Raw genomic sequence first — 14,246 nt, forward strand, 5'->3', positions numbered from 1 at the left:
CTGGGGACCCCGGGCATGCTCTGTAGAGTCAGCCGTGAATGTAGAGCAGAGTGAATGTAGAGGAGAGTGAATGTAGAGGAGAGTGAATGTAGAGGACAGTGAATGTAAAGGAGAGTGAATGTAGAGGAGAGTGAATGTGTAGGAGAGTGAATGTAAAGGAGAGTGAATGTAGAGGAGAGTGAATGTAGAGGAGAGTGAATGTAGAGGAGAGTGAATGTGTAGGAGAGTGAATGTATAGGAGAGTGAATGTGTAGGAGAGTGAATGTAGAGGAGAGTGAATGTAGAGGAGAGTGAATGTAGAGGAGAGTGAATGTAAAGGAGAGTGAATGTAAAGGAGAGTGAATGTAGAGGAGAGTGAATGTAGAGGAGAGTGAATGTGTAGGAGAGTGAATGTAAAGGAGAGTGAATGTAGAAGAGAGTGAATGTAGAGCAGAGTGAATGTAGATGAGAGTGAATGTGTAGGAGAGTGAATGTGTAGGAGAGTGAATGTAGAGGAGAGTGAATGTAGATGAGAGTGAATGTAGATGAGAGTGAATGTGTAGGAGAGTGAATGTAGAGGACAGTGAATGTAAAGGAGAGTGAATGTAGAGGAGAGTGAATGTGTAGGAGAGTGAATGTAAAGGAGAGTGAATGTAGAGGAGAGTGAATGTAGATGAGAGTGAATGTAGATGAGAGTGAATGTGTAGGAGAGTGAATGTAGAGGAGAGTGAATGTAGAGGAGAGTGAATGTATAGGAGAGTGAATGTAAAGGAGAGTGAATGTATAGGAGAGCGAATGTAGAGGAGAGCGAATGTAGAGGAGAGCGAATGTATAGGAGAGTGAATGTATAGGAGAGTGAATGTAGAGGAGAGTGAATGTAGAGGAGAGTGAATGTGTAGGAGAGTGAATGTAGAGGAGAGTGAATGTATACATGCACATTATGCCTCAGCCAAGTGATCCATGCCTGATTACTTCACAGTAGTGCAACGCTCATCACAGTGTCACATCCTATAGTACTCCACAAATTCCCACGAGGAGTTTTTACTGCGGGAGTTTGGCAGTGTGTGTGTGTGTGTGTGTGTGTGTGTGTGTGTGTGTGTGTGTGTGCGTGCACGCACGCCTGAGTGTGTGTGTGTGTGTGTGTATGTGAATGTGTGTTAGGGCTGCTCGATTATGGCAAAAATCATAATCATGATTATTTTGGTCAGTATTGAGATCATGATTATTTAACACGATTATTCAGTGACTTTGGAAACATCATTCAGTTATGGAACTCGTCTTTTTAACAGTGGATTTTCTTGAACTTTAAATATAATTCAACTGAAAAACAAATAAAAAGTGAATGTTAAAAAGCTGAGATAAATTAATATGTCATTTATGTCATATCTCATATCTCATCGGCTTTTGACCGAAAGGTCGTGGGTTCGATTCCCAGGACCAGCAGGAAACGCCCACGGCTGAAGTGCCCTTGAGCACGTCACTGAACCCCCCCCCTTTCCCCAGGCTCCGCAGCCTGCGCCCGGCTGCCCACTGCTCCGGGGACGTCTGAGCTCACTGCTCGGATCGCTTAAATGCCGAATTTCCGGTTTAATGCGGTGTCTCAAAAAAAAAAATTAAATAAAAATTGGGGTTTCCGCTAGGATTTTTTCCTTGCCGGTCCGGTGTCTGGAAAGAATTTATTTGAAAAATTTGAAACTTAGGCCTACCGGTCATGTTTCAGTAACAGTCTATGTTACAAATACAAATATAATTTAGTCCTATACCTAGGTTGATGAAAGAATGACAACAACCTCAAATCAGTTTGACTGTTTAATGAACAGTGAACAGCAAAACGAACAGTAATGATTGAGCCAAACCTCAACATTAGCCACTAAAATGCAGGCGAAACATCTGTAACCTGTAACATCTGTCGCCTGTTTTTTAAAAAAAGGCTGGGCCTACACGGCATCATACGTAACCTATATACAGGCTACCAGGTAACATTTTATTTTCTCCTTTTTTCACTGTGGCACAGTCCTCCGCTGTCGACTTGAATAAAACGTGTATTATTCCTGGACATTTTCACAAGCAAGTTTTTAATTTATCTGTTTTTTGGGTTTTTTTTTTTAATTTTACCAGGCAAAACCTGGTAATTACCAGCGACCGGAAATCCTGAGATATATATATATATATATATAAACACATTTAAATAAATAATGCAGCACAATAATTGTTTTATGTTTTCATAATCATTGGAAGCCAAAATCGTAGGCCTAATTGAAAATAAAATTCAATTAGTTGCCCACCCTTACTGTGTGTGTGTGTTTGTGTGTGTGTGTGTGTGTGTGTAGGCAGTGCTGACTCTGTGACAGTGTGTGTACTCTACTGTTATTGGCCTCTGTTTTCCTGCTCTGTTGGAAACCAAACCTGATGGAGAATAATTCCTGCTCTGTTGGAAACCAAACCTGATGGAGAATAATTCCTGCTCCAGACGCAGGCTGGTGCTGTAGAATGCCAGTCCATCTGACGGCTTGTTGAAGATAATAAAGATAATAAAGATAATAAAGATTACCATCTGTAGTGCTGCGTTAAATGGACCCCCAGCGGAGCACCCAACTCTGCCTCACCGTGGCCAATCACAGCCCTACTCTCACCCTGAGAGCACGGAGCCGTGCAGAGTGCAGAGTGATTTGAGCATTTAGATATGTTGTATGAAATATTTTGAGATGGAGAGAAATGGGGTCAAATTCAGAGAGCTGCAGTATCTACGGTAACCAGGCCACTGTGAGGATGAACTAAAGTGACGTCAGTCATGATGGAATCTGATAGAATGTGAAAAATTGGATGAAGGGTGAGGGTTTAATACATGGTTATGGGTGAAATAAGGTTGTGTATTTGACTCAGGTACATATATTTACAGAAGAGTGAGAATGAGTACCAAAGAGAAATGAGATTTTATCTAAAAAGTCACTGTGAACTCAACAGCTCATCCACATCAGTAAAGCCTGTCAGGATAAAGTGATTGTACGGTAACAATAATAACGAAAAAGGAGTAATTACATATTACACTAGTCTGTTACAGTACCCACTTCCCTTATACGACCAGGTTTATACTGGTTTGCACTGGTTTATACTTGTCACGGATGCTCAGAGATGTAGGCCAGAGATGTGCAGGACAAATTTATTTTAATCTAAAACTTTGTTGTCAGGAAGAGGCCAAGCAGCCCGGTGCACCTGCTGGGTGATGTAGTCCTAAAAGAGAATTGTCACAAAAACACACACAGGTCAGATGACGCAGTACTGAGGGAAAGGCAAAGCCACAGTCACATACACACAGATCCATGCCTAACCATTACAGTGGAGGCCCTGAGGGAGCCCTTTCGCCTGCCAGCAACTGGCAGGAGGGTTTGTCCACGGTGTGTGGCTGAAATGGTGTGATACTTACACATGGCATCCGACTAGGGATGTGGGACAAAAAATGATATCTCGATATTTTCTGGGATTTTGTTGATAACGATAAGTAGACGCTATTTTTCATCCTTCAAAAATGCGTTTGTAAAAGTCTTATACTGTACTAGCTCGCTCTTGTTAACAGGACATTGATTGTTGTTTACTAATCATATTAATGGAAACAACATATTTAAGGAAAACAGGTCTTATCTATTTACTTAAAACTGAAGCAAAAACAATTTAAAAACGTTGAAATCACCAGTGCAAGTATTACTGAGATCAAACAGGTCAAGTATGAGTAAACCATCTCAAAGTGACCGACCGGATTTACTCTGGAAAAATGTGCCCAAAGAGAAACAAAAACTATTATAACGAGAGCATTTTAAACAGATGCGTCCCCTTAATTTCCCACATAGTTTGCAGAATGCCGTCTTTTGAGCAACATTCGTCTTTTCACAGCCAAACCACCTCCATGTGAGTGAGGATGATCCTCGTCTGACAATTAAATCTAAGGACGTAGACTGTGAGGCTGGTGGGGTCTGTGTTTTGTCTCCTGCTGCTGTTTGTTCACTCATTTTTAACTTCAGTCATGCAGTTTTAGGCAGCTGCGCTAGCTTAACTTGTGGTGCGGTGACCATGTATGCCTATACCAGCACACGGCATGCACTCTCACAGTGAATGTGTTGAATCTCACTGCGCATGCGCAGTAGTCTGTCCTACTCGGCTACATGACGCAGTGAATGTCTGTCCTACCAGGCTACATGACGCAGTGAATGTCTGTCCTACCAGGTTACATGACGCAGTGAGTGTCTGTCCTACCAGGCTACGTGACGCAGTGAGTGTCTGTCCTACCAGGCTACGTGACGCAGTGAGTGTCTGTCCTACCAGGCTACATGACGCAGTGAGTGTCTGTCCTACCAGGCTACATGACGCAGTGAATGTGTGTCCTACCAGGCTACGTGACACAGTGAATGTCTGTCCTACCAGGCTACATGACACAGTGAGTGTCTGTCCTACCAGGCTACGTGACGCAGTGAGTGTCTGTCCTACCAGGCTACGTGACGCAGTGAGTGTCTGTCCTACCAGGCTACGTGACGCAGTGAGTGTCTGTCCTACCAGGCTACGTGACGCAGTGAGTGTCTGTCCTACCAGGCTACGTGACGCAGTGAATGTGTGTCCTACCAGGCTACATGACACAGTGAGTGTCTGTCCTACCAGGCTACGTGACGCAGTGAGTGTCTGTCCTACCAGGCTACGTGACGCAGTGAGTGTCTGTCCTACCAGGCTACGTGACGCAGTGAATGTGTGTCCTACCAGGCTACATGACACAGTGAGTGTCTGTCCTACCAGGCTACGTGACGCAGTGAGTGTCTGTCCTACCAGGCTACGTGACGCAGTGAGTGTCTGTCCTACCAGGCTACGTGACGCAGTGAGTGTCTGTCCTACCAGGCTACGTGACGCAGTGAATGTGTGTCCTACCAGGCTACATGACGCAGTGAATGTGTGTCCTACCAGGCTACGTGACACAGTGAATGTCTGTCCTACCAGGCTACATGACACAGTGAGTGTCTGTCCTACCAGGCTACGTGACGCAGTGAGTGTCTGTCCTACCAGGCTACGTGACGCAGTGAGTGTCTGTCCTACCAGGCTACGTGACGCAGTGAGTGTCTGTCCTACCAGGCTACGTGACGCAGTGAATGTGTGTCCTACCAGGCTACATGACACAGTGAGTGTCTGTCCTACCAGGCCACATGACGCAGTGAATGTCTGTCCTACCAGGCTACATGACACAGTGAATGTCTATCCTACCAGGCTACATGACGCAGTGAATGTCTGTCCTACCAGGCTACATGACGCAGTGAATGTCTATCCTACCAGGCTACATGACGCAGTGAATGTCTATCCTACCAGGCTACATGACACAGTGAATGTCTGTCCTATCAGACAGTGAATGTCTATCCTATCAGACAGTGAATGTCTGTCCTATCAGACAGTGAATGTCTATCCTATCAGACAGTGAATGTGTGGAATCTCACTGCTTGTTTTTGTTTCCGTCCTTTTTTCCCATTCTTGCGCCACTTACCAATTAAAGTATTATTGAGAAATTTTGTATTTGACTATTTAACGGGGCGATACAAGTGTTTTTTTGGAGGAGTTGTTATTTTAGGCTGCCATTCTGGGTGATGATGTCACCAGAACCCCCCAATGCGTGTTTTTGATTGGTTTTTGCAAAGTGAGTGACATACTCAATAATGTCAACTTGCACACCATTAAAACAACAATGAAGATATTATCGAAGACGATACATATCACACACCCCTACATCTGACCTTAACACAGGAGAAGGAGCAAGTGTGTTCACTGACTGGATAATGAGACCATTCATAAGCTGTCTAGTAGGCCATTGATGCTGATCCCTGATAGGTCAATTGTGACGTGGGCGTGACAGTTATCCAGCATCCAATTCACCATATCAGGCAAAGCTCATCTACAGTAGGTAAGTGTAGGTAATGAGCTGGCTAGTAGATGAGAGTGTGGTAGAGACAGAGGTGTGATTCCCCCGGCCTGTTCCCTGAGCCAGGCTGTTAGTGAGGCGATGAAGGGCTCAGCTGAGACATTAGTGTGTGAGTGCTGCTCTTTGATGGGACTGAGTGTTTAATCTCCTCTTTACAGTCCTCTCCCACCTGACCCAGAGGACCTCTGACCCTCAGAGAGCAGAGAGTGTGTGTACAGAACAGAGAAAGAGACAGAATCACAGGGTGTGTGTACAGAACAGAGGGAGAGACAGAGTCACAGAGTGTGTGTACAGAACAGAGAGAGAGAGAATCACAGAGTGTGTGTACAGAACAGAGAGAGAGGGAGAATCACAGAGTGTGTGTACAGAACAGAGGGAGAGAGAATCACAGAGTGTGTGCACAGAACAGAGAGAGAGAGAGAGAATCACAGAGTGTGTGTACAGAACAGAGAGAGACAGAATCACAGAGTGTGTGTACAGAACAGAGGGAGAGAGAATCACAGAGTGTGTGTACAGAACAGAGAGAGAGAGAATCACAGAGTGTGTGTACAGAACAGAGAGAGACAGAATCACAGAGTGTGTGTACAGAACAGAGAGAGAGAGAGAATCACAGAGTGTGTGTACAGAACAGAGAGAGAGAGAGAATCACAGAGTGTGTGTACAGAACAGAGAGAGAGAGAATCACAGAGTGTGTGCACAGAACAGAGAGAGAGAGAAAATCCCCAGAGGACAGTGTCTGCAGAGTTTCCTCTGACTGATGTGTCTTAAGTCTCTGCTTTGGCCATTATCTGCTCCCCCTAAAACGCTCTGCTTTCCTCCTGCCAAGACATGACCTCCTCAGAAACACTCAGCCAATCTACTGCCTGCTCTTTAGCCATGCAATTTAGTAAAAAAAAGGATTGATTATTATCGTCACTGTATCATCTTAGGTTTTAGTCAACATATGTGCATATACAGTTGATATGACACTCATACAGATGAAAAAAATCGTTTCATTTGAATGGTCATAGAAAATATTTAATGCAGTTTTTTGTGGGGAAAAACCTGGCCCTGTATTTGGCCTTTCAGAATAAATCCAGTTTTCTTTTCATTTGTTTGTGCTGTGGGTTTATCATTTTAGACCAGTCAGTCTGAGGGTAGTTTCCCATTATATATCAGTAAACCAGTAAAAGTTTGAAATGACTGGAATTTCTTTGAAAACCAGGGTTGCTGTGAAATGGTATCGTTTTAGTGAGTTAATGAGAGGGAGAGAGAGAATCACAGAGTGTGTGTACAGAACAGAGAGAGAGAATCACAGAGTGTGTGTACAGAACAGAGAGAGAGAGAATCACAGAGTGTGTGTACAGAACAGAGAGAGAGAGAATCACAGAGTGTGTGTACAGAACAGAGAGAGAGAAAATCCCCAGAGGACAGTGTCTGCAGAGTTTCTGGGTATTCAGCTACCCTCATATACTCAGACTCTACTGGGTATTCAACTACCCTCATATACTCAGACTGTACTGATAAATATGGTATATTGGGCTCTAAATAAACTTGAACTTGAACTTTAAACTGTTCTCTGTTTAGCCCAGTGCTGGGACTTTAAACTGTTCTCTGTTTAGTCCAGTGCTGGGACTTTAAACTGTTCTCTGTTTAGCCCAGTGCTGGGACTGTAAACTGTTCTCTGTTTAGTCCAGTGCTGGGACTGTAAACTGTTCTCTGTTTAGTCCAGTGCTGGGACTGTAAACTGTTCTCTATTTAGTCCAGTGCTGGGACTTTAAACTGTTCTCTGTTTAGTCCAGTGCTGGGACTGTAAACTGTTCTCCTGTCCTCTCCTCTCCTGAGAGGATGTTCCAAACACTGAATCATTTGTCTGCAGTGTGGTGCTGATGGGCAGGGCTCCAGGCTGATCCATGTCATGTTGTTCTGCTGGGTTTTCTCTGTGTGCTCACACACACATCTGTTTCTTCATGTGCGTGCTCCTGAAGCAAGGCCACACGTTGCCATGGAGACAAGCGTGCCAGAAGTAATATACATGATTGCTGCCTTGTATATGCTTTTTCAAAGCTTTCTGCGTAAGAAGAAAGCCAAACAATGTTGTAGGTGTATAGACTTGTGTTTTCTTTCTTTGTTTTGCATTGTATAATTCACTGTGGTGTTGGTTCACATTGCATTGCGTTGTATATTTTTGAGAACTCTTCTCTTTGCTGTTTATGATCAATTTTAAACAAAGATGATGTTGGTCTGTAATCCTCAGAGTAGGGTTCCCATTCTCAGTGAATATGGCCTTGTGTATGATCTGTGTGTCTTTCAGATTACAGTGAATTTTAGGGCGTAATCTGGATATAATCTCTCTGATACTCAGATGGAGGGATTAGGATTAAATCTGCTCTGAAGGAACTGCCCTTTGCTCCCGTGGTCTTATCTTACTGGTGTCTCACACTAAAACCAAAACAAAGAGTCAAAACCGGGGGGAGAGCACTGAGTCTCAGCCAGTGTCCTTTCCTTCCTGATGAGCTTCTCTCATAACTCATTTAGTAAGAAACTGTTAGTTGTGTGAGATGTCTCATCCATCTTAGGTAATGGTAGATGTTGTTTTAGACTTGGCGTGATCTGGCATGTGAAAATGATTTTAATTTATTGTTTTAATGGTAGAATGGGGGATGAACTGAGTAGTTAGAACTCGACAATCACAGTGGAAATGTGGAATGACTGGACCTACTGCTGGGAAACAACAGCTATGACATAACTGTGTGTGTGTGTGTGTGTGTGTGTGTGTGTATGTGTATTGGGCGGGGGGGGGGGGATGAAGGGATGTATTCACCATGTAACAAGCTTTAGAACCAAGTGAAAGATGTTTTGAAGCGTTGAGGGTTTTTTGAGAGGTCCACATCAGCAAAGCTATAGTCCAGTTTTTGTTGACTGACTGGAGTGTTTGTTTCGTCAGAAATATCGGCACTGTATGGCAGGACTCCTGGCCCCTCCCTACGCTATCATGGACAGCGGCCCCGGCACTGACCGTGAGTATGAACCCCTGTCACTACAGCGGTCATTCACTATCCACTGAAATATAGAGATTTAAACACAGGACATTGCAGAATGGTAAATATCGATTGTTCATATTTTTAAAAAAGCTCTTATGAGTTAAACTAGCCGGTACGTGAAGTGGGATGAAAGGGGGTTAATTCTGTACAATTTGTTTCACCCTCCTGACTATCCTAATCCTAATCCTAATCCTAATGAAATCCAGACCTGCTCCAGTCCAGACACATTCCAGTTTAAACCTAGTCCAGTCCAGACCTGTTCTAGTCCAAATATTCACATCCACTGTGTTGTTTACTGTCATAAAATGAATGCAAATTGTGTCAGTGATAAAGATAAAGACAAAGTGACAGAGACAATATTCTCCTTTTATACGCAGGAATGCCAGACAAAGAGAACTTGAGCACCCATTCCCTCGTGTCTACATCCAAACATTTAAAGAAGGTGAGACTACGCGGCAATACTGTGTAATTCAGTCACGTCTTTTTAAAGAACGGAAAACCACACACTCTCTTCCCTTACCTCTTGCGTACGTGAGCACTCATGCAACAGTTTCCTGTTTGGCCCAGTCAGAATAAAACTTGAGAGTGGAGATTGTTAAGGTCAGTCTAAATATAAGCAGAATGGCGCTCTTCTTCTGTCCCTCTGTGCGCACATCCTGAAGGAGTCCTGTCATTTGTCTCATTTCCCCCCTGTTTTCCTGCAGAGAAAGTTCCAGGTCTTTGCCTGTTTGTCCTTATCTGTGAAGCCTCTGTCTTTGTTTTTTGGGTGGGACCCACTGGTCAGTCCAGAGGCGTAGTCTATAAATATCTGAAATCCTGTGGCAATCGGTGTCATATTTACTGATAACAGTTTGGTCTTTTTTTGCTTGGCTTGTATGTCCTGTTTCCCGCTCAAGGAATCAGTTACGGAGAATGTTCTTTAGTTACGTAATGTGTCTTTCCTCAGGTCCTTCTCCATGTTGTCCAGTTATATAAACTCTTAAACACACAGAGAACAAACAGTGCATTGCCTGATTAAAGACCACTGAGCTCTGCAGGTCTCTCACCACCGAAAAACAGTTCTTTGATATGTTGGTGACCTGCAATCCACCATTTGAAATTCATATTTCACAGTCTATGAGGGACCTTCCCCTTGTTCAGTTTGACATCTAATCATTAATAATCGTGGTTGTTTGATAGAATGAATGTAATTAACATGTATCGGGGCTTAGAGTAGAGAAGAATTAAATAAGAGAATACACTTCTTCAGAGATCCAGTGGTGTCCAGAGTGGATCTAATCTGAAGGGGTAAAGTATAGATTAGAGTAGGTCTAATCTGAACGGGTTAACTATAGATTTGATGGACCGGCTGTGTAGGATGAGTTGTTGTGGTGGACACATGATTTCCAGGGTGCTTAAAATGCACAGGGAGAGCTGCTATTTACTGAATGGTAATATTAAACAAATATTACCGTGATAAGAAAGAGGATAAGAGAGAAATGGCATTTTTCCTAACACTTAGCATTTGACTTTAGAGTGTGATGGTGAGATCCATACAGAGAGAGTGTGATGGTGAGATCCATACAGAGAGAGTGTAGTGGTGAGAACCATACAGAGAGAGTGTAGTGGTGAAATCCATACAGAGAGAGTGTAGTGGTGAAGTCCATACAGAGAGAGTGTAATGGTGAGATGTTGTTATTTAAACTGGCTCTGTTTTCAAGTTCAAGTTTATCTGCAGAACACTTATTACAATCAAAATGATCTTAAAGCAGCTTTACAGGGATCAGTGCCTAAACTCAAGCCCTAGGCGACAGTGGCGAGGAAAAACTCCCTAATGAAGTGAACAGGAGGAAGGAACCTGGGGACGAATCGAGACTCAGCAGGGGGAGCCCATCCTCCTCTGGTCAGCACATAGAGTAGAGACATTTACACTTTAAAATGTAACCAGATTCAGTGGTTTATACAATTATTTACAGTAGATGATTTGTTTACAGTTTAAAACAGTCAATACATAGAGGTTCAAGAATCACTGTGATCTCTCTCACACACACACACACACACACACACACGCATACACACACACTCTCTGTGAGCAGTGAGTAGTGAATTTAACCTCTGCATTTAACCCATCCTATACACACCGGTAGTGAGCATACACACACACTAGAAGCAGGAGCAGTGGGCAGGGCTTCAGACATGGATGTTGGGGGGGGGGGGGGGGGGGGGGGGGGGGGGGGCGCTGTTCACCCACTTCCCCCGCCCACATTTCTCTCATATCATTCTGTGAACTACAGTGAAAGGAGATGGAATGAACTGGGAGATTTCTTGTGCTGTTCAGTAGGTGGTGCTGATAATGGAGTAGGTTTGGCAGGTGTCTGATGGCAGGCTGCTAATGAGGTCTATAGTTGTGTTCAGTGAACTCCTCTTAATGACAGTCATGGCCGCTTATATGTAAAGTGTTAGGATGGTTTTAGAATAGGGAAAGGCACTGACATACACATGAGGTGCTGGAGGGTCCCATTTACTTGGGTGTTGTGTCTGTTGAAGATTTGAACAGATTTGAACAGATTTGGCGAGCTCTCGTGAGAGGGGTAAGCTCGAGAACTCTTTAAAGGGTTTGCCACGAACTTATGTGGCCCCATATTGGTCGACATTGGTTTTCCATGTCGTCTCCCTATTCCTCGTCAGTATTCCCCGCTGGACGGTCGGGGTTGCTCTACTGAAGTCTTTCGCCTTTGCACATTTGGTGGATTGCCATCACCACCACTGAGCTGGAAAGATGCGGTTTGGGCTTGCCGAGCGTGATGCATGGATATCACGGCGCACTGGACCAGCCCTCTGAGGATTCACCCACATTCCCCCGCATGGACATCACGGTGCACTGGACCGGCCGTCTGGGGATTCACCCTTATTCCCCTGCATGGACATCACGGCGCACTGGACCGGCCCTCTGGGGATTCACCCGCATTCCCCCAGCTTTGGCCATGCCGTCATCCCAGCATCTCCCTACTTAAATACTCACACACACATAGGCATTCATACTTACACGTTATACACAACACGTAAAGTGGCGTTGGTTTAGGGGTCTGGGCTTAACTGGATTAGGTAGGCTGTTTCTCTAGACTGGGAGCACTGGTTCGGTTGAATGAACACTAGGTGAGTGCCCAGCGTTGCTTCTCCTAACAAAAGTCAGTGGAGGCGTTTTAATGTATAGGACTCCAGCCTGTATTTACATTACAGCATTCATATTCCTACTTCAGACAGCAGTATATCAGTGTGTCTGTAGGTTGATGTTCAGTAGGTCTGATGTTCAGTGTGTGTATGGATATGGTGTTCAGGAGGACTTATGTTAAGTGTGTCGGTAGGTTGATGTTCAGTAGGTCTGATGTTCAGTGTGGGTGGGGTGTTCAGTAGGTCCGCTGTTCAGTTTGTGTGTAGATAAGGTGCTCAGTAGGACTGATGCTCAATGTGCGTGTGTAGATAAGGTGTTCAGTAGGACTGGTCTTCAGTGTGTGTGTGATTGATGGTGTTCAGTAGGTCTGATGTTCAGTGTGTATGTAATTGATGGTGTTCAGTAGGTCTGATCAGTGTGAGTATAGATAGAGTGTTCAGTAGGTCTGATGTTCAGTGCGTGTGTAGGTACAGTGTTCAGCATGACTGATGTTCAGTGTGTGTAGGTACAGTGTTCAGTGTGATTGATGTTCAGTGTGTGTAGGTACAGTGTTCAGTGTGATTGATGTTCAGTGTGTGTGTGTAGGTGCCGTCAGAGAAGATCCTGCAGGCTGGAAAGGTGATGCGCAATGTCATACTGTCCAGGGCCCCACATATGATCAGGGACAGGAAGTACCATCTGAGGACCTACAGGTTTGTGTGTGTGTGTGTGTGTGTGTGTGTGTGTGTTTATGATTCAGTGTGAATTTAGTATGTGTTTGTTTTAGTGTGGGTTTAATGTATTTTCATGTATTTATTATGAGTTATTAAGTGTGAAGTGTGTGTGTGTGTGTGTGTGTGTGTGTGTGTGTGCGCGTGTGTGTGTGCATGTGTGTGTGTGTATGTGTGCGTGTATGTGTGCGTGTGTGTGTATGTGTGTGTGTGTGTGTGTGTGTGCATTACAGACGGTGCTGTGTAGGTACAGAGCTGGTTGATTGGCAGATGGATCAGAGTATGTTCATTCACTCTCGTGTTCAGGCTGTGGGGATGTGGCAGGTGTTGGTAGAGGAGGGTGTTCTCAACCACAGTGAGTTCACAGCACACAACACTGTCTATTACACTACAATATACCACATCACACAACACTGTCTATTACACTACAATATACCACATCACACAACACTGTCTATTACACTACACTACACTGTCTATTACACTACACAACACTGTCTATTACACTACAATATACCACATCACACAACACTGTCTATTACACTACACTACACTGTCTGTTACACTACAATATACCACATCACACAACACTGTCTATTACACTACACTACACTGTCTATTACACTACAATATACCACATCACACAACACTGTCTATTACACTACACTACACTGTCTATTACACTACAATATACCACATCACACAACACTGTCTATTACACTACAATATACCACATCACACAACACTGTCTGTTACACTACAATATACCACATCACACAACACTGTCTATTACACTACAATATACCACATACATCACACAACACTGTGTATTACACTATACTACAATATACCACATCACACAACACTGTCTATTACACTACAATATACCACATCACACAACACTGTCTATTACACTACAATATACCACATACATCACACAACACTGTCTGTTACACTACAATATACCACATCACACAACACTGTCTATTACACTACACTACAATATACCACATCACACAACACTGTCTGTTACACTACAATATACCACATCACACAACACTGTCTATTACACTACAATATACCACATCACACAACACTGTCTATTACACTACAATATACCACATCACACAACACTGTCTGTTACACTACAATATACCACATCACACAACACTGTCTATTACACTACAATATACCACATCACACAACACTGTGTATTACACTATACTACAATATACCACATCACACAACACTGTCTATTACACTACAATATACCACATCACACAACACTGTCTATTACACTACAATATACCACATCACACAACACTGTCTATTACACTACACTACAATATACCACATCACACAACACTGTCTGTTACACTACAATATACCACATCACACAACACTGTCTATTACACTACACTACAATATACCACATCACA

General features: G+C 43.6%; 1 protein-coding gene across 3 annotated transcripts in view; it reads left to right on the forward strand.

Annotated features, from left to right (window-relative positions):
• The window catches only part of rapgef4a (Rap guanine nucleotide exchange factor 4a), a 47,170-nt gene that overhangs the window by 15,827 nt on the left and 17,097 nt on the right, over positions 1-14,246 (forward strand). For all 3 annotated transcript variants that reach the window (XM_030786123.1, XM_030786124.1, XM_030786125.1), the window contains 4 exons: positions 8,850-8,922; positions 9,324-9,388; positions 12,683-12,789; positions 13,041-13,162. In XM_030786123.1, coding sequence (XP_030641983.1) covers positions 8,850-8,922; positions 9,324-9,388; positions 12,683-12,789; positions 13,041-13,162 — 367 coding nt within the window. The remainder of the gene's footprint in view (positions 1-8,849; positions 8,923-9,323; positions 9,389-12,682; positions 12,790-13,040; positions 13,163-14,246) is intronic.

The sequence above is a fragment of the Chanos chanos genome, chromosome 10 (genome assembly GCF_902362185.1).
Source record: "Chanos chanos chromosome 10, fChaCha1.1, whole genome shotgun sequence".
In the NCBI taxonomy this organism is placed as follows: Eukaryota; Metazoa; Chordata; class Actinopteri; order Gonorynchiformes; family Chanidae; genus Chanos; species Chanos chanos.